This window comes from Nematolebias whitei, chromosome 13, assembly GCF_014905685.2.
Source record: "Nematolebias whitei isolate Nwh7 chromosome 13, NemWhi1, whole genome shotgun sequence".
NCBI classification, from domain to species: Eukaryota; Metazoa; Chordata; class Actinopteri; order Cyprinodontiformes; family Rivulidae; genus Nematolebias; species Nematolebias whitei.
In genome coordinates, this window is record NC_056510.1 from 16,230,624 (window position 1) to 16,253,082 (window position 22,459).

The 22,459-nt window shown below is 39.5% G+C and overlaps 1 protein-coding gene across 1 annotated transcript; it reads left to right on the forward strand.

The window, feature by feature from the left end:
- Positions 1 to 1,223: 1,223 nt before the first annotated feature.
- On the forward strand, positions 1,224 to 21,150 carry slc12a8 (solute carrier family 12 member 8). The gene is made up of 13 exons (XM_037686135.1): positions 1,224 to 1,358; positions 2,367 to 2,513; positions 5,038 to 5,229; positions 5,339 to 5,570; positions 13,631 to 13,744; positions 13,912 to 13,999; positions 14,336 to 14,423; positions 15,598 to 15,744; positions 19,012 to 19,657; positions 19,750 to 19,847; positions 19,957 to 20,074; positions 20,797 to 20,857; positions 20,982 to 21,150. The coding sequence occupies exons 1-13, from the start codon at positions 1,224 to 1,226 to the stop codon at positions 21,148 to 21,150; spliced, it is 2,235 nt and encodes a 744-aa protein (XP_037542063.1).
- Positions 21,151 to 22,459: the final 1,309 nt, after the last annotated feature.

Sequence of the window (22,459 nt, forward strand, 5' to 3'; positions counted from 1 at the left end):
GTGACTTATGAATGGAGAAAACTGATTATCTTATAAAAGCAGACATGTAATGGTGTGTGTATTCATAAATATTGTCTGACGTCAAAAAGCAAAGGCAGAATTTGTATGTTGCCAAAACATCCCATGAACCACATTTAATATAATTAAAGTATTACAAGTAATATAACTAAGTAACTTACAAGTTATACAGTTATTGAAAACTCATGCAGTATTCAATGGATGCACTGCTTTTGAAGTCAACCTGAATCAAAATGGCTTTCACAGCCAATAGAACTTAAAAACACACCAAATGTCTATAGACAATTCTATACTGAGTTCAATCGTGATGTGGTAGTAGCGGAGAGTAGTCATAACGAGCTACCTTGTGATAGAACATGAGAACCTTTATTAGAGTGCATGTTTAGTTAAAAATAATAATCACAAGACTAGACGATCTTTAGCTTATCACACAAAATTATACTGGACTAGCTTGAACCGGTTCATCAGACTCGGAAAAACTGCACGGTTTGCCTCCCTCTCTGGAGTTGGGGAACTGTTAGATTTACGAGCTGCAATTGAACGCGCCATAACGGAGCCGTAACGAGCGGTGTAGAAGCGCAACATGTTTTTCGGAAGTGTAAGTCGCGCGCGTTGTGGTGACAAACTGCGATGTGGCCTTTTGCCAAAACCAACTAAACGCAGGATCCTTGTGTAAATGCAGCAACACACCCTGGAAAGGCAAGCAGAGGCACATGAAGGCGCTGTCAGCAACACGTTGCCATACTGGCAGGAATAATTATTACCGAGGATATAATTAGTTTTTATTTGTCTTTTTTTTATTATTATTATTAGCACGGAACGGAATGGGACTGTGAAAGGTAAAGTAAGGTTTTGACAATTTGAGAACTTAAGATAAAAAAAAAAATGAAGCATTTCAAAAAATGTCTTGCCTCACACCGACATGAAGCTACTCTTTAAAAAGTTGCGTTTTATTGAATAAACGTTTCGCTTGTTGTTTTCTTAACATAATTATGTTGTGGCTTTGACGCAATCAATCTTCTGTGACAGCTTTAGGCTGTCAGGACGCCAGCACGCCTTTTCCTGCATCCGGGTGACCTCCTGCTCACCTGTTTTACCTGGAAAGTCGTGCTTACGTCCTCTAGTCATTATTAATAAAAATATAAAATATGTGTATTTCACATTAGCGTTTGACATCCCGTGAGTTTTAACCTCAGCAGGTGACAATGGAGACCCTGCCACTTGGTGGGACCGTGCACACCTGGGAGCAGGGGGGGCATCATGGGAGAAAGCTGCTGAAGAAGGGGGCTGCTGACAATACATGCACACACGTGCACGATCTGTTCCATGAAGATGCACAGGTAAGATGAGGGGGGTCACAACCTTTCACACCAATTCAGGTGGATGTTTTTTTCAGTTTTCTACAGCTGTGAAAATAAAAGATTAGAATTCACTGAAACGCCTGCCACCCTTCACAAAAGAGTTTTAGATCCAGTTTTAGACGTCACGTTAATTTTTACCTCATTTTGTGTAATATTGGCTGAGTACCGATGTTAAGCTGTGATGATCATCTTTAATTGGAGCAACTCCTAAAGTTAATCACCTCTAGATGTGAATTCAGCAAGTACTTTGTGAAAGTTTTCTCTAAATCTGTCCAGTGGTTCATAAAATATTTTGGTAACAGACAAACAGGGTTGTCACTAATATTTAATGCTAAAGTTTTACATAGAACCTGTGCGACGTGTAATCCTTAAATTGTGTGTTGGGTGTGTTTCTCAGCTACTTGTACACCACATTTTAGTTCAGTGTCTGCAAAACTGGCTGAGCGATGGCTGTTTATGTGCTAACAAAGATTGATTAGCTGTGACGGCCATCTTGAATTGAATTGACTTCTAACACTGACCAGTTGCACATCTACATCCAGTGATTTTGTTCTGAAAATTTCATTAAAGCACATCCACTAATTCAAGAGATAATTTGCTAACAGACAGATACTCCAATTCTTATTAGGCAACATTTTAAACAACATTCTTGTGCATGCTGTTAGTGCTCATAGTATAAGTTGGAGAGCAGTCTCAACTACTGCCACACCAAATTTGAGCTCAGTATATGTAAAAATATCAGTGAATTTAGCCATTTTTTTAAATGAGGTGCACTGGCTGTGGCGGCCATCTTGTTTTGGGCTGACTTCAAAAGCTCATCAGTTGTAGATAAATGCAAGTTTCTTTGAATTTTGTGAACTATTTCACGTTATTTTGGCGCCAGACAGACACAAAATCAAAATAGTCCACTTTTAGAGACCAGTGGTAACGGCTCGTTTTGATAGTGAGCCTGTCAGCGGTTAAAGTGATTTTTGTGTTTGTTTGCAGGGTTTCCACCAGGCTTGTCAGCCGTGGTGGAAGATCAAGCTGTTCGTGTGGGAGCCGGTGCTGTTTGGAACCTGGGATGGCGTTTTCACCACCTGCATGATCAACATCTTTGGTGTGGTTCTCTTCCTGCGCACCGGCTACCTGGTGGTCAGTGTAAACACTTCCGTCGGGTGTGGCACTCGTTTGCCTCCCTTCATACTGCTCGTTTAGCAGAAACCTCACAGCAAAGTTACAGATGTGTGTGAAACACAGCTGGCGTGTTTTAATGTTTAGCCTCCGGTTATGCAACTGTTTGTTTTACGATGTGCAAAAGTCTTGAGCCTGCCCTCATTTCTCTATTGCTTCCAAAGAGGCTGCTTTTCTAAAGTGGTCTGGTATTGAGTATTTTCCATCTTTAAAGCACCGGTGTCCAAAGTGTGGCTCGTGGGCCATTTGCGGTCCTTGGTGTGATTTTGTGCGGTCCACAGCTGCAATTTAAGAATGTTATCATTTTGTCTAGCAGGCTTAAGAGGTTGATGCAGACTTTCTGCAAATTTGTTATTTTTTTTACTTTCACTTCATGGTATAGCACACCAAAAACATTTACTGATTCCCACCAGAAAGGAGACTTTGATTCATAAAACTTGGCTAAATATTGCAATTGATAAAATAATCAAGAGGGAAATTTTACATTTTTAAATGAATATAACGTGGTATCATCTACATACGAGTTGATTAACTTTATCAAACCTTCTATGAATCTGTTGTAGCGACTGACAGCTGGACGATTTTTCAGAACTTTAATCAGCCTTTTGGGCCGTCCATGGTCCAAAAGGCTGATGGACCCCCTTTTAATAGGACACTTACTCAAATTATGCTTTTGTTGCAGAGAACAGACTAAAATGAACTTTTCAAACACAAGAAAACGACAAACATAGACCTAACAAATCAAATAAATCATTTTTAATAAAAATATAAACTTAGTGTTTAGGACACTTTTAATGTTTTGGATCTACAACAATTAGGCCTGTCACGGTAACAAATTTTGCTGGACGATTGATTAATTGTCTCAGAAATTATTGCGATAAACGATAATATTGTTTGAAATTTGACAATAATTAGTAATTGTCAAATTTAAGAAGAATTGTTGGTTAATTTGTTTTGAGTATAGTACCTTTTTTGACCACTAGATGGCAGTATAAGACTGTTTGAACCAAAGGATGGATAGTGAGAGAGCAAGCAGCGTGTCTCTTTAAGAAAAATGATAGGGAGGTCCTTGACGTGACATGGGCTGTCTCTCTTCAGTTCTCAAAATGGAAGACCCTCGGTGTGGTTTGAGCTCTTTAGCATAGTATTTTTCACACAAAGCTTTTAATAAAAAAAAAAATCAGTAAACAAGTTCTCAATTTCTTTTTGCAGAGAAAAACAACTTTACACAAAGGCACGAGTTTCAACCGAGGTCGGCCTGTTAGCTTATCTCGTAGCTTAGCTTCTCAGTTTAGCTGCTTAAAGTGGAGTTTAAAAAGAAAAAAGAAAGTGAGGAGTCAGTGAAGAGCACCGGAGTTGAGCCTTTTGTCATCCAGTGTCTTCAGTAGAAAGAGAGAGACATAAAGAAACGATAAAGCCGATAAATGAAAATGAGGTCGATAATTTTCATTTATCATGCGATTAATTGATTTATTGTTTATCTTGACAGGTCTAACAACAATTTAAAACTCTTTCTCCACCAAAATTAGTAAATTTTTGTCCTCTCTCCAACATAATGTTCACGTTGAGAGATTAAGTCACATTTTTGTGGCCCACGAGTCCTTTCATCTGGATAGTTTTAGCACAGATATGAAAATGTTTGGACACCCCTGTTTTTTTTAACTGTTTCTGCTTTTTCTTTTTCTTATTTTGAACCTAAACATTAGAGCATATTGTAAAGTGTGTGAAGTGCTCAAGTGGAAGACAAAAGAAGTGTCAGCTGTAACTTTTGATCAAAATCCAGCTCACAAGAAAGTCTGGCTCCATAAAAGCAAAATATAGACAAATGAACTTTTTAAAGTTTCAGTTCAGCTTCTTTCAAACGTGGCTATTTCCCCACCCTGACGTCTGTATTTCAGAGCTAAATAACCTCATGACAAAGCAACATTTTGTAGCTTCTATATGTTTTTTAAGTCCAGTTCAAGTCTAATTTCTAACGCGGGAGGCGATGGTTTTTAATCCAGAGTGAGATGCATTTCATCAGAAATTCCATGCGTGCGAAGCCAAACGGTGTAGCTAAGTGTGGCTCTGATGTCAACCCCTGCTCACCGTGCTGTCAGGATCGGGTTTTATTTTTTATCCAAGTTTTGAAGAAACACAAGAACGACAGAATGACGAGCAACGAGAATATTTTACTGCAAACTGGACACAAGTTTCAAGGTCCGCCTATTAAATATCTACCGTATTTTCCTGCGTATAAATCACAGGACTGACAAATCTACGCACAAAAAACCTGCAACTTATACACCGGGAAATACGGTAAATCAGTGGAATTCTAAGAATTCAAAGTTCATCCATTCCCCCCTCATTATAAGATGTAAGTGTGCAGACTAACATCACAGCAGTATATGAAAGAGAAGAATGGAAAGAAAGTGAAATGTTGTAGGAAGCATTAATTGCGAGCAGTGAAGGCATTAACTCGTGCGACGTGTCGTGACCTCATCAGGGGAACACCGGCGTGCTGCTGGGGCTGCTCCTCGTCTCCATGGTCGTGGTCGTTGCTTTAGTGACTGTGATGTCGGGGATTGGGATTTGTGAGCACTGCGGCGTTGGCGGCGGTGGGATCTACTCCATGATCTCCACTGTGCTGGGGGGCAGGGTGGGGGGCACGGTCGGCCTCCTCTACGTGTTTGGGCAGGTGAGTGGCTGCAGCTGTGAGCGTTTTGTTTATATGACAGGTTTGGTACGGTGCGTGTGCTCTTCCTGTTTTCCCACCTGCTCTGATGTTGCCCTCTGCCGCCCTGCAGTGCGTGGCGGGGGCCATGTACATCACGGGCTTCTCAGAGTCGGTGGCTGAGCTCCTGGGTCTGCAGAGCCAGTGGGCGGTGCGTTGCATGTCGGCAGCTGTGCTCCTGGCGCTGCTCGGCATCAACCTGGCAGGTGTGAAGTGGATCGTCCGACTCCAGCTGCTGCTGCTGGCCGTGCTGGCCGTCTCCACTCTGGACTTTGTCATCGGCACCTTCACACATCTTGATCCAGGTAGGGCAGGGGTCATGGTTATTCACCCCGATGCTCTCGGTGAATATGTTTTTATTGAATTCAGACGGATTTTACTTTAAAGTTAGTTGCCTAAGAATGATATAAATGTCAAAAAGTCTGCAGCAGGATTGCTAACGGGGGGAAAATGAAAACGTCCGAAGCATCATCAGGAACATCACTAAATAACTGATGAGATGAATGTACGCAAATAATTCACACTAAAGTAAATAAATCAAAATAATAATAATAATAATACATATGTAATCTAAATATAGTAATGCATTATTAAAGTATGGTTCTGGTTATGTTGCGCTTTCTTTCTATATTAAGATTTTCTGCTGAGAAATTATTTTAAATTCTAAACTTTCTATAAAAAAAACAACAACAAAAAAACCAACCAGTTTACATGCTGTGCTTATTAATTTATCTTTGCTCATAACTTTGACCTTCTGTTCTGATGACATTACACCAAAAGGGAAGTTGGTTCTGTGAACTTTTTGAAGTTATGCTTGCCATGAGACAAAATTCAGACGAGTTGCAGAACAGACTTTTTGAATAAAGAGCAGAATCAGCTGGGAGACCATTTAGTAAATAAAATAAATGAGTTTGGAATTAAAGATATATGCATTTCACCAAAACATGGTTTAAAAAAACTTTTTTTTTCTGCAATCTCTATATAATAATGCAGTTCATATTCCTAACTACAGCATATTAGCTGGATTAAGATGTTGCAATATCAGCAAATTTACTTCATTCAGCAATGAGTTATTTTACATTCAAAGAGCAATCCAGTACAATAAATCGAACTATCCAATTTAATGAACATGTAAAACTCGTTTTGACCACTAGGTGGAGCTCCAGCATGATTTATGTCACTGAATCAGTGTGATTGATTGAGATGGTGTTCAACTGTTTTTCTTAATATATTTGTCACGTTTTATGAGGAATGTAGAATATTCTTAGTGTTTTATTATTATTATTTTGAGCTGAGTTTGAAACATTGATGAGTTTATCTGGATTTTTTTTTTTTTTTTTTGAGATTATATCCTTTTGTTGGCCTGCAGGAAGACCTTCCCCACATTTCCTGTTCCCAGTGGTTATCAACTTCCTGTCCGATGGGAAGAGAAAAGTGTTCCAGCCAGTCTGTGTTGAACACATCTCAGTCACACACATGTTGCCTGCATTTCCCTTGAAAATGCAAACAAAAAAAAGTGCATGGAGCACAGATTTTTCCATAAACCACATTAATTTGACTACTTGGGATATGCTTGTGCAATATTCAGCTTTATCTCCCCAGTTAACACTAAAACCAGACCCTCATCCTGACTCCAGTGTGTCCCGCTCTCTCGCCATCCAGTTTGTTTTATAGCACAGTATACGCCAGATTGCAGCTCTGAGGAACTTTGTGAGAACCAGCTGCATCAGCTACTCCAGCTTTTTCCAATTAAAAGCTGCTTTGTGTGTTTTGGTGAGCTCATGTTTGGCTGAAGACCAACAGGTTCACTTTAACAAACCGAAGCAGCCCAGATTAGCTTTAACTCCTTTAAATGCCGAGGAACATCCTGAAGGAAAAGTGAAGCTACTGGCAAATTGATGCGGTCACAGTTTCACACAGATTAATATCCCACCATCATAGAAGAGGTGCATCAGTTCAGCCAAGTACGTTTGCTTGGCATAAAAATGAATTTAGAGTCGGGGTTGATTTTCAGTATTGGCATGATGAGGACTGCTGGTTGACTGGCCTGCAAATTAATCATCAATTACATTCACCTACAGGCAGTTTCTATGTTTTGTATTATATTTGTGGATGCATTCCAAAGGTCATTTCTGCTGTATCATGATGAATTGCAACAGCTCATAATTGTGCTGTTGTATTTCTGCGTCGGGAGTGGAATTCATTTTTATTTATTTTGGTGTAGTAAATCACTATAATGTGGTCAACAACACCACCAGATTATTGTCTCTGTAACCAATCTGTTTAACCACCAACACTTCTGGTTGCGATGCACAAATTATTTACAGCCCTGCACGTCTCACCCTCGCCCTGTGGGTCGAGCTCGTTTCCCTACGGAGCAGGAAGCCGTAATGGGCTCTGTGGATCTTGGGTTTAGGGTGTTAACCAGACTCACCCACATTTTTGGAAGATGAAAAAGAAAAAACGTCCGGAACTGAGATCTGAGCCTTTATTCTCACCAGAGACGCCACATCGTGTTTTTTTTTCTTTCTATGATTTAAACGATGATATATAGTTTTCAATCATCCCAGTGGGATGTGCTCCACCTCACACAAATCACAGCATGCCCTGTAGTCCACTCACAGCCGTTTATACTGGTTAGGGTGGGAGGGTAGGAGGTCATTTAGACCGAGGGAGAGGCCTCAGATGCTCATGTAATCTGACTACACATTCCAGCCTGCATCAGAGGAATGCTGGTTTCAGTGAGGAGCTTCACTCTGCCTGCACGCATGCTTCTCAAAGAAAAAACTAAAAAAATTAGAAATTTGGATTAAAATTTTGCCTAAAGCAATGGTTTGTCATTAAGATTATAATTCTGCTCATACCTGTTTTTGAAATACATTGCTAATCTAGTAACAGGAGGACTGCTCATAAGAACCCTCTGAGGGGACGCTGAGATTATGGAGTTTGCTCAGATAACATTTAGAGCTGGTTTTGCTGCATGTGGACACATACTTGAAGCTCTGAGATGCTTCAAGGTCACATAAAACGTCCCAACGCATGTGGTGGAGTTTCCTTCAGGGATTATTGTTGCTGATCTGGTGTCCATAATGAAAAACATTTGGTATAAACCAGAGCACAAATCCAAATGACAAATCATCCCCCCAAATCCTCCTGCTCCTCGGTTACAGTCAGTTCTGCAGCATCAGTAGAATAAAGCTGTGAGGGTTGTGCCAAAGTTTTTGGTCCCAGGATTTACAAAGAGCAACATTTTATTCTTGAACTATCAAGCTGAGCATATGTCAAAATGTCAAACAGGTATTTAAATATAACTAAGTAAAATATGACCTTTCGCATGTGAGGCAGACAGGAAATATGCAAACGATGTTTCACAGGCGTTTCTCTTTAATTCTCTGTCAGGTCCGTTCAGAGACTCCGTTAGACTTTGTCTTTGGTTAGCTGCTGAGGTATTCACTCAAAGATCTACAACATCACGTCTTGTAGCCTGTTTTTTTTCAATATCACATCAATTTCATTACCGTACAATGAGACCATTTGTCAGGGTGCAGCTTATGTTGTAACTTCTGATGGCTCATATTCAAATCTGCCAGAGTTTTATATACTCCCAATACAGCAAAATGCCTGCTGTGCAGTCAACAGAGGTATAAGAGCAAATAATTGCCCCTCAGACATGCAATCTATTTTTTATTTCTAAAAATAATGAAAATCCCACACAAATGTCTCCTGGCACATCGTTTTAAACGAGAGTTGAAAATGTGAACACTTCAGTAGTCAGAGCTGGCAGAGTTTTGCTTACTTGGATGTTGGAGTGTGATGTCATTTGGGTGGGGTGCTCTTGTTGTGGACATGGACACGGTCCGTGCTGGACTTGTTGGGTCCTGACATGGTGATGTCACTGGGTCACAAACTGAGCAAGAGATTTGGAAGTTGGTGTTCCCTTCACATTTGTTACGAGTGAAGTATTTGCACATGTGGAGCGAATGAGCGTGTTCCAATTCTTTCTCTCACACTCAAATGATTCTTTCGCCAAAAACCTGGAAACTGTGGAGCTTCTGAAAAGGGTGGTAACTTCCTTTTGGATAAACATGTCATTAATCTGGGAAAACACATTCTTTCCCGTCGCAAGATAACCAAGGGGGAAATGTCCGGTGTTGTAATATAGACAGGACCTTCATGCTTCCCTCTCCCAACGCAAAATGACCTTCACTCACACAGACTGACCCAGAGCAAAGTGACCCATCCTGTCAAAATTAAAATAAAATAAAAAGTAACCCTACCTGTTGATGCCATGTTTGTGACTGCTGGTGTTTAGTGAATGTGCTTTCTGGATCGTGCTTTATGCTGTGGGGAACTATTCAAACTATGCAGATGTAATAAAATATTTTTGAACCTACAATACATTGCTTTTGACTCCAGAGATCAGATGTAAAAACTAGGCCTTTTGCGATAATCACTAAATCAATTAATCACATAATAAATGAAATGTATCTACCTCATTTTCATTTATCGACTTTATCCTTTCTTCGTGTCTCTCTCTTTCTACTGAAGACACTGGATGACAAAAGGCTCAACTCGGGTGCTCTGACCCAGTGTTGCCAAGTGAGAAATGTAGGGTTATCATACTAGAGACATAAAATTATCGTATTTTGAGGGAAATTATTGTACACCCGTCATAACCAAAATAACAAATCTATTGATGCACTATAGTAGTGTTGGGTCCACTTCCAGACCGACTCTTCTTTTTCTTCTTTTCTTGTTTTCTTCTCCTCACTCATGGGGTGGGCGCAGCGGACTATTCAGCCAATCATGGCCGTTGTTCTGAGGCAAACGCAAACACGTCACTTGTAGGTCACATTTAGAAAAGCACGATTGGCTAGAATTTCAGCCAATTGTGCATCTGTTTGCAGACACAGATGCCTTCAGGGTTCACAAAAAAAACCTCAGTTGCGACAGGCTGATGACAACCGATTACAACAAAACATTCACGGAATGGTCAAATTATTGTATATTTGGCCTTTTTTGGGATTATTGATCGTACATCGTACAGAGGGCAAAATTGTCGTATAAATATGATGATTATCGTACACCTGGCAACACTGCTCTGACCCCTCCCTTTCTTTTTTCTCTTTAAAATCCATTTTAAGCATCCAAAAATTGTGTTTTTGGATTGTTAAAAGCAGCTAAGCTGAGAAGCTAAGCTACGAGCTAAGCTAACAGGCCGACCTCGGGAAAAGACCTCTGTCTTGTCGAAGCTCCAAAATTCACTGCTGAAACCCGTGCCTTCGTGTAAAAAGTTGTTTTTCTCTGCAAAAAGAAGCTGAGAACTTGTTTACTGATTTTTAATTAAAAGCTTTGTGTGAAAAATGCTATGCTAAAGTGCTCAAATCACACTGAGCATCCGCCATTTTGAGATCCAAAAAAAGGAAGGAGAGACAGCCCATGTCACATCAGGGGGCCTCCCTCCCATTTTTCTTAGAGACACGCTGCTTGCTCCCTCAGTATCCATCCTTCGATTCAAACAGTCTTTTATACGGTCATTCGGTGGTCAAAAAAGGTACTACACTCAAAATTAACCAAAATGTCTTCATAAATTTGACAATAATTAGTAATTATTGTCAAATTTCAAACAATATTATCATTTATCGCAATAAGTTCTGAGAGAATTTGCTATTGTGACAGATCTAATACAAACAGTGGTTTCACACTAAAAACACGCCTTTTTCCACGTAGAAACTAGAATTTGTAAATGATGTGAATTTAGGATATGTGCACTTGGCACATACTTTGTGTACACACTTATTTTTAAAGAAGGTTAAAGAGTTAAAGGTTAAAACAGAGATTTGCTCATAGGCGCACAAAAACACTTATGTCCACCTCTTGTGGCATATAGTTTCATTGTAGCCATTTAGAAAAGATGTGCATTTACATGGCATTTAAGTAAGAGGAAAAATGTATAATGAATAAATGAATATTTAGTATTGCCATTGTGAAGTGCCATCAAGTCAGAGTAAAAAAAAACTTATAAAAAATACAAAAAATAAAATAATCATAAAAATTTCAGATTAAATTAGATTTAAAACATGTTTAAAAATCATCAAGAACAAGCAGAGGCGCACACATTCTCTTCAACTTGCACATTGTTTTGCAACTCAGGCTTTTGCTTTTGTCTCTATTTAGCTGAGTAACTGCTGTCAGAAACAGTTTTTATATCTATTTATCCTTGTTTTAAATGATCTGTACCATCTCTCTGACTGTAATAGATTGTAACAGACCATGACTAGGGGGAGACGTGCCCTTTAGGATGATGTGGGCCTTTTTCAGGCAGTAGGAATTGTGCAGTTTCTCCACTGGGAGAGGAGTGCAGGCCACAATCCTCTGGGCACTGTTAATGACTCTCTGGAGTGCTTTCTTCTTAGCCACTGTGCAGCTGGATTACCACACAGTACCTTAAGACATTCTCTATAGAGCATGGATAAAAAGACACCAGCTGTCTGAGTGGTGACGTTTCTTCTGAGCACTCTCAGAAAGAACAGTCTCTGCAGGGCCTTTTTCAGAAGCTCAAGACACGTTCACGCTCCAACTCAGGCCCTTTTCAATGTGGACTCCCAGAAAATGTGGCTGCCACCTTCTCCACACAGTCCCTGCTGTTGTTATGGTTGTGGGTAGGACTGTAACTCCCAATGACGACACACGGGTACGTCTTCTTTATTTAAAATCGGACACTTTAATGAATGCCGTGAAAACTACAGAAATAAGACATAAAATACATAAATAAAACACAAAGCTTTAGGTACTGTACCGAGTGACAAGTAAAACATGCTTTATCAAAAGGTGTACCTCATGGCCGCTCGTCATTGAAGAGGTCCTAGACAAATGTTTTTCATCCTGTGCACTCTAAATAAACATATAAAATAATTAGAACACCATAACTGACACATTTACAATGTATTACAACAGTTATAAATACCTTTACAGCTAGCAAACTATCAAGGCTGCTGCACGCCGCTCATATCTTCAGGTAACTGTATGTAGCTTCACGTAAATGTGCGTACAGCAGATCTCACCACTCCCTTACGTTCACACAAATCTTGCGATAACGGTACAACAGAAAATAGTCCTTTGTGACAGAATAAATGCATCTTAAACAAAAGATAAAACATATTTTCAAAACGTGAACTAAACAAACTAAAAACAAAATATTCTCACTACTGAAAACAAATGTTAATTTTTTTCATGCATATATCATTGTGGTGACACAAGGACCTTAGTTTTCCTCTTGTTGTAGTCTATTATCAGCTCCTTAGCCTTTGGGGTGTTGTTACTCCTCCACCAAACTGTTGGCTGCTCCACCTAGTCCCCGTAGGTGGAATCATTCCTCCCAGAGAGCCGCACCACTGTGGTGTCATCTGCAAATTTGACAATGGTGCTGCCATGGTGAGCAGGGGTGCAGTTGGATGTACTATAGAGGGCATAGAGCAGGGGGCTCAGCACACAGCTCTGTGGAGCACCAGTGCTGAGGGCTGTGGATTTATGATGGCCTACTGTACTCTAACCCTCTGACCAGACAGGAAGTGGTTATATGTTAATCCACATACAGGTAGAGTATGGAAGTCCCAGGCCCGTTTGACCACCAGTTTGTTGGGGAGGATGGTGTTAAACTCAGAGCTTTAGTCCACAAGGAGAAGCAGCACATAGCTGTGCTACTGGACAGTAGTCATTAAAACAGGACATGTGAGGTTTCTTTAGCAGGGGGACTATTGTGGAACTCTTCAGGCAGGGTGAACTGGGGCAAAGACCTGTTAAGATTGTGGTCAGGACTCTTGCCAGCTGGTGTGTGCAGTCCCTCAGCACTCATCCAGGATTGCTGTTGGACCCAGCAACCTTCCTCAGTTTGACAGCTCACAACATGCGCCTCACATCGTTCTCTTCAACAGTGAGGGTGGAGTTGCTGTGGACTGCCAGGTGCAGTACAGCTTTCTCAAGTGGCTTCACCCCAAAACAGTGAAAGAAGAGACTAAAAAAAAAACCTGTATAATTACATTTATACCATTGAATATTTTCAGTTGTAGCTGGAATCAGCACTGTGTTTATGTCTACTGGTAGAAATAAATCCCACTTTGGTTATCAAGGTTTTTCCAAAGATGATCCCACATTGGTCTCATGGTTTTACTGCCAGTTGATCTCAAGTATATAGTAAATTGTTATTCTTAATATCGTTCTTGTTTATATTTAAGGTTTTGACTTTGTCATACTCTTACCCCTTCTTGTGATATACTAAATGTTTGAAAACTTTGCTTACACTTGGCAAAATCCTGGGGTCATCTTTGTCAAATTGTCTGTACCTTGTGTGTTACCTCTTTCTCAGAGCATGGTTTCATCGGTTATTCAGCCGAGCTTCTCACCAGTAACACAATTCCAAACTATAGCCCAGGAGAAAACTTCTTCACAGTGTTCGGGGTCTTCTTCCCAGCTGCTACAGGTAGGCAGGCCCCCATCTAAAGTCTTTTTTTAGCTGTCATTCTATTTCACATGAAATATGTCAACAACCTCAGTTCCCATTTTTACAGCTGCATATGCCATGTGTAAAACTACACTTTGTACTGAATATTTAACGTATACTTTTGTGGTTTGTGTGCACGTGTGTAGGGGTTATGGCAGGCTTCAACATGAGCTCAGATCTGCAGCGGCCGGAGCACAACATCCCTGTGGGAACGCTGGCAGCTGTCTTCACCTCGTACGACAACACCCAAATTCACCCCAAACACACACGTCACAGTCAAGTTGGATACAAAAATATTACATAATTAAATGTCCCAGAATACAACTACATAAAAGCAATGGGTCAATTCTTAAAGGGCACATTTTGCTTTCATTATGCTCTGAATATCTTTTCAAAAGGGCAATTTTTTTTTTTAGTTTCATTGGAGAGGATAAACAAACCCACATTATGGGCTGGCTTCATCCCACTTATTCACTGAACGTTCATGTTTTTTAGATGTCCTGGATAATTTCTGCTATTCTTAGTGAGAAAGGAGGTAACTGTGTGTGCTGAACTGTTGGTGACCTACAGGTGGTTCCTGTATCTGGTCTTTGTCTTTCTTCTGGGGGCCATCTGCACTAGAGAAGCTCTGCGCTACGACTTCTTGATAGCAGAAAAGGTAAACTCTCTGTTTCCGTCCTACCCTGTGAGAGAGGCCTTCTGGCAGAGGAGGTGATGTGTGGGAGTTCCCCACCTGGGCTCACACTGCTGTGGTCAGTTTAGCTTCTGACTTAGTGCACTTTTGTAAATGTTTTTTTTTTTTCAGATGGAAATCTATTTATATTTGAAATGGTTCTTGAATGGAAGTAGACATCTTCACTGTGTGTATCAAGTCATTGAGTTGGCATATTTTAATTAGGACAATCCTCAAACATGTGTCCTGAAATTAAGTGATTGGAAGCTAGAATTCAAACTTCCTAACTAAGAATGAACAAGTTAATGTACTCTTTATGTACAGTCTTTGATGTTTATGAATATACGGTGGTCCCTCGCTACGTCACGCTTCATTTTTCGCAGACTCGCTCTATCATGTTTTTTCAAAATAAGATTGGACATGACACACAATTGACTGATTGATGGATAAGCCGTACAGTCAGCATGGAATTTTTATTTAAAATAAATTATTTTAAATTATGTAGCACCTGCTGCACCTGTGTGCAGCCCACAGCTGCAGCAGGCACTTTCTTCTGCAGCATTTCAGATCTCCGTTCTGCAGTGGAGAAGTGGGCGTGGCCAAATGCGCTTGCAGATGGCAAAGTGCAGCAGGAGGCTGAGAGCCAAAATCACACACCCATATATATATATATATATATATATATATATATATCTTCTTGGTTTACTGTGTCCCTACTTCATGTTTTCTCACTTATCACGGGGGTGTGGGTGGGCGCGTTGTCCCCAACACCCATGATAAACGAGGGAACGCTGTATAATTGTTTTGATGCCATTGAATGACAATAAAACCTACAGCTCACATTTTTATTTAGAATCAATTTGAGATAAATCAGGAGTTGTTTAACCAAATCTAAAATATAGTGCAGCAAGAATGCTCAGCTTTAAAGAACGTTACAGAACCCTAACCTGTACCAAATGTTAAGTATGCCAATATAGATTTTAAGGTCTGACTTTTAGATTTACCATAAGTTGAATTAACCACAGAATTCCTTGAATCCTCCATCAGTGTATTCCTATTGTTATTGTAAGAGACTGACTGCAGCGGAACCAGTTTGGGTGTAGCTTTTTGTGAAATCACAACCCCACCTCATCCTTGTTTGTTTTCCGTCTTCCTCCAGGTCTCCTTGGTGGGTTTCCTCTTTCTGCTGGGCCTTTACATCTCCTCCCTGGCTTCTTGCATGGGGGGCCTGTACGGAGCTCCCAGGATCCTTCAGTGCATCGCCCAGGAGAGGGTCATCCCCTCGCTGGCTTTCCTGGGAAAAGGGGTGGGTGGATGGAAGGTTACTGGAGTGATAAACGAGAAACAAAAATTTACAAATAGGCTAGTTTAAATTCAGTAACATTTTTCTATGAAATATTGTGCTTGACTGAAGTTATTTCTACCTACAGTAACTTGTATTTGCTTTAAAATGTTGCATTTAATCAGCTTTTGACTACACCATTTGTGTTCTTCCTTGAGATATAGAAGGTAAATGTCAAACCTAATTAAAGCTTCTCAATGTTAATTATAAGTGCTAGATTGGCAGTTCATCTCAGAACCATCACCATAAAATTTAATGTCAGACCTTCTGTTGATGAGAACAGAAGTCACGAGATCCTGTTTTACGGGCCCTGATATTTAGATTTTTTTGGAACCAGAGTCTGTGCACTAAGAATGTGGAACTTTAAGTCCCACCTACTTTTCTGCACACAATCACATGTCACATGACCTCTCTTTTATTTATGAAATAACAAATTACAGATAAATGTAAAAAAAAGTGAAAGTTTGAACATACAGCAGCAAGGTGAACTCCGTGTAAATAAACAAGAGATGTTATTTATTTTTAACCAAGGGCACTGTCCCTATTACTGTACTTTCTGCCGTGCACGTCGCACCGCCCTATAAGTTGCATCAGTCCAAATATGTCTAAAGTGGGGGAAAAAACATAAATATATCACTTAGCTGTATAAGTCGCATCTATTATACATCACCGCTGACGTGTCACGTTTGTTACACATCACCGCTGACAACCTGGAAATATGGGCCGGTGTTGTCCCAAAAATCGATTGGCTGCCAAATGGCAGCCACAGGAGCATGCACGGGAGGACTTTAAGAATTTAATAAGATTAGCACTTAAAAACAATAATTTTTTTTGCTTGACGTTATAGCAAAGGTGTGTCGCAGTTTAACTTTTCCTCAATAAATGCACTTTGACGATCAAATCAGCTGCATTTCGAAAGCCGATTCGCGGAAGTGGGAGCGTGCAGAGGAACGACTGGCTGTGCATTTCTTTGAAATTTAACAAGATAACTACCTAACAAAATATTTGTTTGCTCGACTTTATAGTAAAGATGTGTCTCAGTTGAACTTTTACTTAATAAATGCACGTCAGTGGTCAAATTAGCTGCATTTCGCCAGGGCGGTGCAGCAAAATGAAGCTGATTTGACAGTTGCTCCAGGTGAGCTGGATGAAAGTGGCAGTCTATGGCAAGCCGATTGTGTTATTACTAGTCACTTTTACCTATTACATGACACAACGGTATGCCATATTACTCAAGTGCCATCTAGCGGCTGAAAATGGTAGTGTTCAATATTTTCCATGTCAGAATGAATGAAAACGAGCATATCTCAGCCAAAAATTGTTTTTTAAATATGGAGAAAAAAACATAAATAAGTCGCTTCGGTGTGTAAGTCGCAAGGCATGTAAATTATGCAACAAACTGTGACTTATAGGTCGAAAAATACGGTACTTACATGGAAGGGGCAGGACATAAATCTTGTACTGGAACCAGCATACAGGGAAGCTAGTCTTTTTCAGGCTTCAGCTTCCAGGATCCAGTCATATGTCTAGATTCCTTCTTGTCCACACTTAGACCAAGAGAGACTTGGAAAGGAAAGTTACTGTCTATAGTGATCTAAGCTAAAAAAAACTAAGTTTTTTTTTAACAGAACATGTGGATCTTTGAAATGTTAAACAAGAAAACTCAAAATATCAGTTTGTTTTTTTGTCACAGATATACATGTTATAGGTAAAATATTAATTTCAATACATCTTCACACCACATGTGGACATGCTGGACAAAGTTTCCCAGCAACTGAACTACAGCAGTAAACTGTTGCATAATAATTCTAAAATACATTTGTGGGGTTACCTGCAGTATTTGGTATTTTGTGACCTAATAGTAACCTGGATGCTCAGGGGGTGTGGTGCTCAGACTCACCAGGAAACAGTTATGGGTCCACCTAATTATAGAGTGTGGTCTTTACAAAGTAGAAGCGAGTGGACTGCCCTCAGTAGTTAAAAAAAAAAAAAAAAAAATCAAAAAAAATTTCTGCAACACACTTGGTGAACAGTCACGTTAACGTTGTGACCCGGTTCACCCCAGCCTTCCTAGTATGGCAACAGCGTTTGACCTCTCTCAGCAGGCTGGAATGAGGTCTGAGACATCTTGGCCCAAATCAAAGCCTCAGAACAAACGCAGGAAGGGCGACGGGCTGGGCCCTGCTCCGTTGTGTGCTCTGGAGCCCCGCCAGGCACATAGCAGTCCTCCTTGAACTCTGCAAAAGAACCGGGGGAGTTAAATCACAGGGTTGTTGTTGTTGTTTCGGGATGAATTTAGTCTTTAAAATTTATTGTGTTTTGCGATGCCATAAATCAAAATACATTTTGCCCCATTAAGTTAAAATATACTATAAAGCACAAGTGATTCCTTACTCAAGTCATATGAAGAAGTTTTTAGTTTATTTCTGGGAATAATGTGCTTAATCTTTCATTTAAAGTTGTGCAAAAGTTAAATTATTATTAATATAATATATTATATGACGTATAAATATTTTTTCAAAACTTAACAAAATTAAAATGATCATCCACCAGTTGAAGGTAAGCATATTATGGTATAGTCTCTGTACGTCTGTAAATGTGCCCATAACTTTTGATCCGCTCAAAATAATTTAATAAAACTTCAAACACTTATGCATCATTACTAGACTAGACCGTTGCAGATATTTTTCATCACCCCAGCTCCAAGGTCACAAATCAAGGTCAGAGGTTCTAAAAGGTCTTTGCTCCTCTGGGCCATTGCTATAGATTGCTGTATAAAGTGCTGTATGCTGTACTTGTGTTGTAGTTGCATTACTTACATTATGTTTTATAAACAATTTAAAGTTAAGCATGTACAGAAAATGGCCTTTGTTGATTGTAATGTCAAACTGAACTAAGCAATTTTTGTGAATACCTTTTTAGATTGATATTTCTTTGTATCCATAACAGACCTCTTTTTTAATTTAGTTTTTTTTAGTGGGGAGCAAATTGTAAATGTGGCATGAAATACAAGTTGGAACACAATTTTTGTCAATCAAAACCATATATCTGGCAAAAATCAAATTTATTCTTCAGATACAGTTGGCTTTGCTTAACATATATTGAAACATTCATCTTGTCAATTTAATTATTTATAAAAATTACTTCATAAGACCAGAATTTTTATATACTTTTTTAACAATTTATTTTTGTTTTGTTCAGTCACATAGTGTCTTTCTGTGGTTTTGACAGAAAGGCCCAAACAGGACCCCGGTGGCTGCCATCTGTCTGACCAGCCTGCTGACAATGGCTTTCATTTTTATTGGTCAAGTCAATATCTTGGCACCAATTGTCACAATCAACTTCATGCTCACCTACAGCTTCATTGATTACTCCTACTTCAGTGTGGCCATGACCTTCCTGCTTCAGACAAAACGGAAGAAGACGACCTTGATTTCAGGAAGGCACAGCCGGCGCAGGTCGACCAAGCAGAGTTCCAAACCGCTGCTTGAATCCGCTAGCCCCAACTACGGGAGCGGAGGCGAGAGCCCACAAGGTAAAGGTACTTTGTTGGAGTTCACCAGGGATATGGACCGGATCTTTCCACCTGCCACAAAACCTGACTCTGTGTCTGAGAAGACCCCATCAAGCCAAGAACTGAGCAGCAGGTATGAGAGCAGAAAGGCCACCGCAAAGCGGAAGCTGATGGACAGCTTCGGTCTGGACCTGAACAGCAATGTAGAAGAGGAGAGAAGTTCAGCCCCTCCAGAGGAAGGAAATGAGCTGCCGTTCAGAGACGAGGAGGTCAATGCTGGAGATCAACCTCAGGTTAAACGCCACACAAGTGAATGTAGCGTGGAATCTGAGTCATCTGCAGAAAGTCTCAGTCACACCACAGGTGGTACGGTTCAAGCACCAAGCTATAGATTTAAGAAGATTAAAAGTGAATTAAGTGGGGTTTTTTTTTGTAAACTTTGTTCTATATTTCAGGTGATGGAGAAAAAACAGAGCACCAGCACTTTGAAATCCGACCTATGAAAGATTCCTGCTACACAAAGCTGTGTAACCACTGGATTTCTCTCGTTGGGGTAAATTACTCAATACATGCAGCTCTTTATTGCATTTTCTATTCCCAGTTTTAAATAAGATGGCTTTTACAAAAATGAATAATTAATTTGAACATGTGTTTTCTTTCAGGCACTGAGTTCCATATTCATTATGTTTGTTATTCACTGGGTTTATGCTTTAGCAAACATCCTAGTTGCCTTGCTGCTCTTCTTCTACATTGGTAAAACAAGTCCTGGACTACCTATAGGTGATTTTTATCTGCTCAGCTTTTTAGTATATAAACATCAGTTTGTATTTTTGCACATTTAAAAAAAAAATCTGTACAAGATGTTGCAATGCTTTGCTTACTTACATATTCTGTTTAGATTTTTATCTAAAATAAAATTATTAATCTTATGAAGACAAATGTAATTGCATTTTCCTGTATTTTAAAGGGTTGATTTTTAGTGTCCAATTACAACCAAAAAGAATGTTAAGATGTTTTATAACTTCAGAGGGAAAAAGCAAGAATTTCTGCACAGAGGTGTAATTGAGGTTATTTCATTAATCCCACCAACTGCCTTATTTAATACAATTGCATGCAACAGCGCTTAAATTTAGTCACGTTCTCAGTCGTGCATCCAGTGTAGGGAGCTTGACTTGCACTTTCGTTGCTCAGCCGCCATGCAGCTGTTGTGGCTTAAGATTTCTGGAAAAGCTGAACGGGACACCCTCCATTTGTGAGTCACTGCGTACCTCAGCTGTTTGACTCACCACAGTTTAAAACACAAGTGCTCGAGCGTCAGACATTTGTCCGGCAGGTGGATGATGAAATGCTGCTGATCTCAAGAGCAGCCACTTTTAGTTTACGTGGTGCTGCTTGTGACACCCAATTTTATTTAAAATTTAGTCGATGTATTCTTGTAAATACATTAGAAAATATTGGACTTGGGTCACAATATGTACTGATTATTTTTGATTTGTTTGCAGGAATTGCAGCTCAGTTCAGCTTTTTCACATGGATTAAATCAATACTTAGTAGCATGTACAGGTAAGTTGTTGTGACTTCTTTATGTTCAAAAATTATTTGGTAAAATTATTTAAAACTATATTGTCAATGTCAAGGATTTCAAGGTTTCATTGTCAACATATTTCTCATTATTTTTATATTTTAGGAAGAAAGGCTCTCCCCGGGATGAAATCGTATTGACACCATCTCTGTCTGGGATCGGACTCAGAACAAAGCAACTGACAGAGGAAAACGCTGATTTTGCCTCTCGCCACCGTTATCACCAGTCCTCGTTCATCATTGCAGAAAATGTGGTGCAATCGCCACTACCCTGATAGAAACAACCGCTACCTTCAGTTCCATGTCACTGCTGACCGCTTGAAACCACATTTACTGCCTCAAACTGAGCCTTAAAGGTGGGAGTTGCACTTTGTGCACATTTTCTGTGGAGCAGACTCGGTGTCGTTCTCCTGGGATCTTCCTAGAAAACAAGCTTTACTTTGAGTTACACTTAATGAGTATGTGTGTTTGTATGAAATAAAGACCTCTGGTTTCTTGATGTTACATTCTAGGACTATTTTTGTAGGATTTAAAATTAAATAAAAACAAAAATTGCTAGTTTTTCCTCACATTTTCACTTAAATATCAAAATCTGTTCACTAGTGGACGTTTTGTCTAAGTTCACGACAGTGGAATTTGTGTGGCAATACAACTTGTGTACAAGTACGTAGTTTGATTAAAAAAAAATTACACCTTTTTGACATTAGATGTGACTTTCAAATATATAAACAAGTGCCTCAGAACTTTAGCAGATAAACACCGATTTAAAACTTTTGCAAACCTTTCATAGGCACTTTTTTCCTGACACCTAAAATCAAACAACATTTTATGATCAAGTGGGAGATGTTATAGCTTTAGGTTAGAAAAGTAAAAAAGTCACCAGGCTACATTGGGTAGAGGCCGGGTCTCCAGGCACTCGGTGACGAGCCCCTCAGGCCTGGCTCCAGGGTGGGGCCTCAATAACCCACGTCCAGACTAGATACACTGAACTAACTCCTTGTTGTTTTCTGCCCATATGAATCTTTGAATTTCTCAAATTTGCCAGTTTTTCTTTATTACAAAACATATTTAAGTAAATAAACCCAACTGCGTGATATATCATACGTGTTTTAAAACTTGATTTTCTTAATGGATGGATTTTTGCAGATGATGTGCACATTTACCTGCATCCTGACTCCAAACATGCCTTCTGAGTCGGGGGTGGTAAATTTAGTTACTCAAGGGTCCAAAGATAAAAACTTGGTACTGCCTGAATACTACTTTTAGTCCATATTTACTGAAACAAGATTTAAAACTGAACTTGGTTTTCAGATGTAACATATCAAACTATTCATCTATACCTTTTTCCAAGAAATACAATTTAGAACAAACGTGACATTGATTAAAAAATAAAAATAAAGTTTTCACTCTAAAGCTTTCTTAAATGGATAACTTTTACTAATTGGCCTTTATATTTACTGTATTTTCCGGCGTATAAGTCGCTCTGAGTATAAGTCTTATCAGTCAAAAAAAGCATCACCAAGAGGAACAAAACATATATAAGTCGCATTTATTATGCGTCACCGCTGACCCGTTGCATTTATT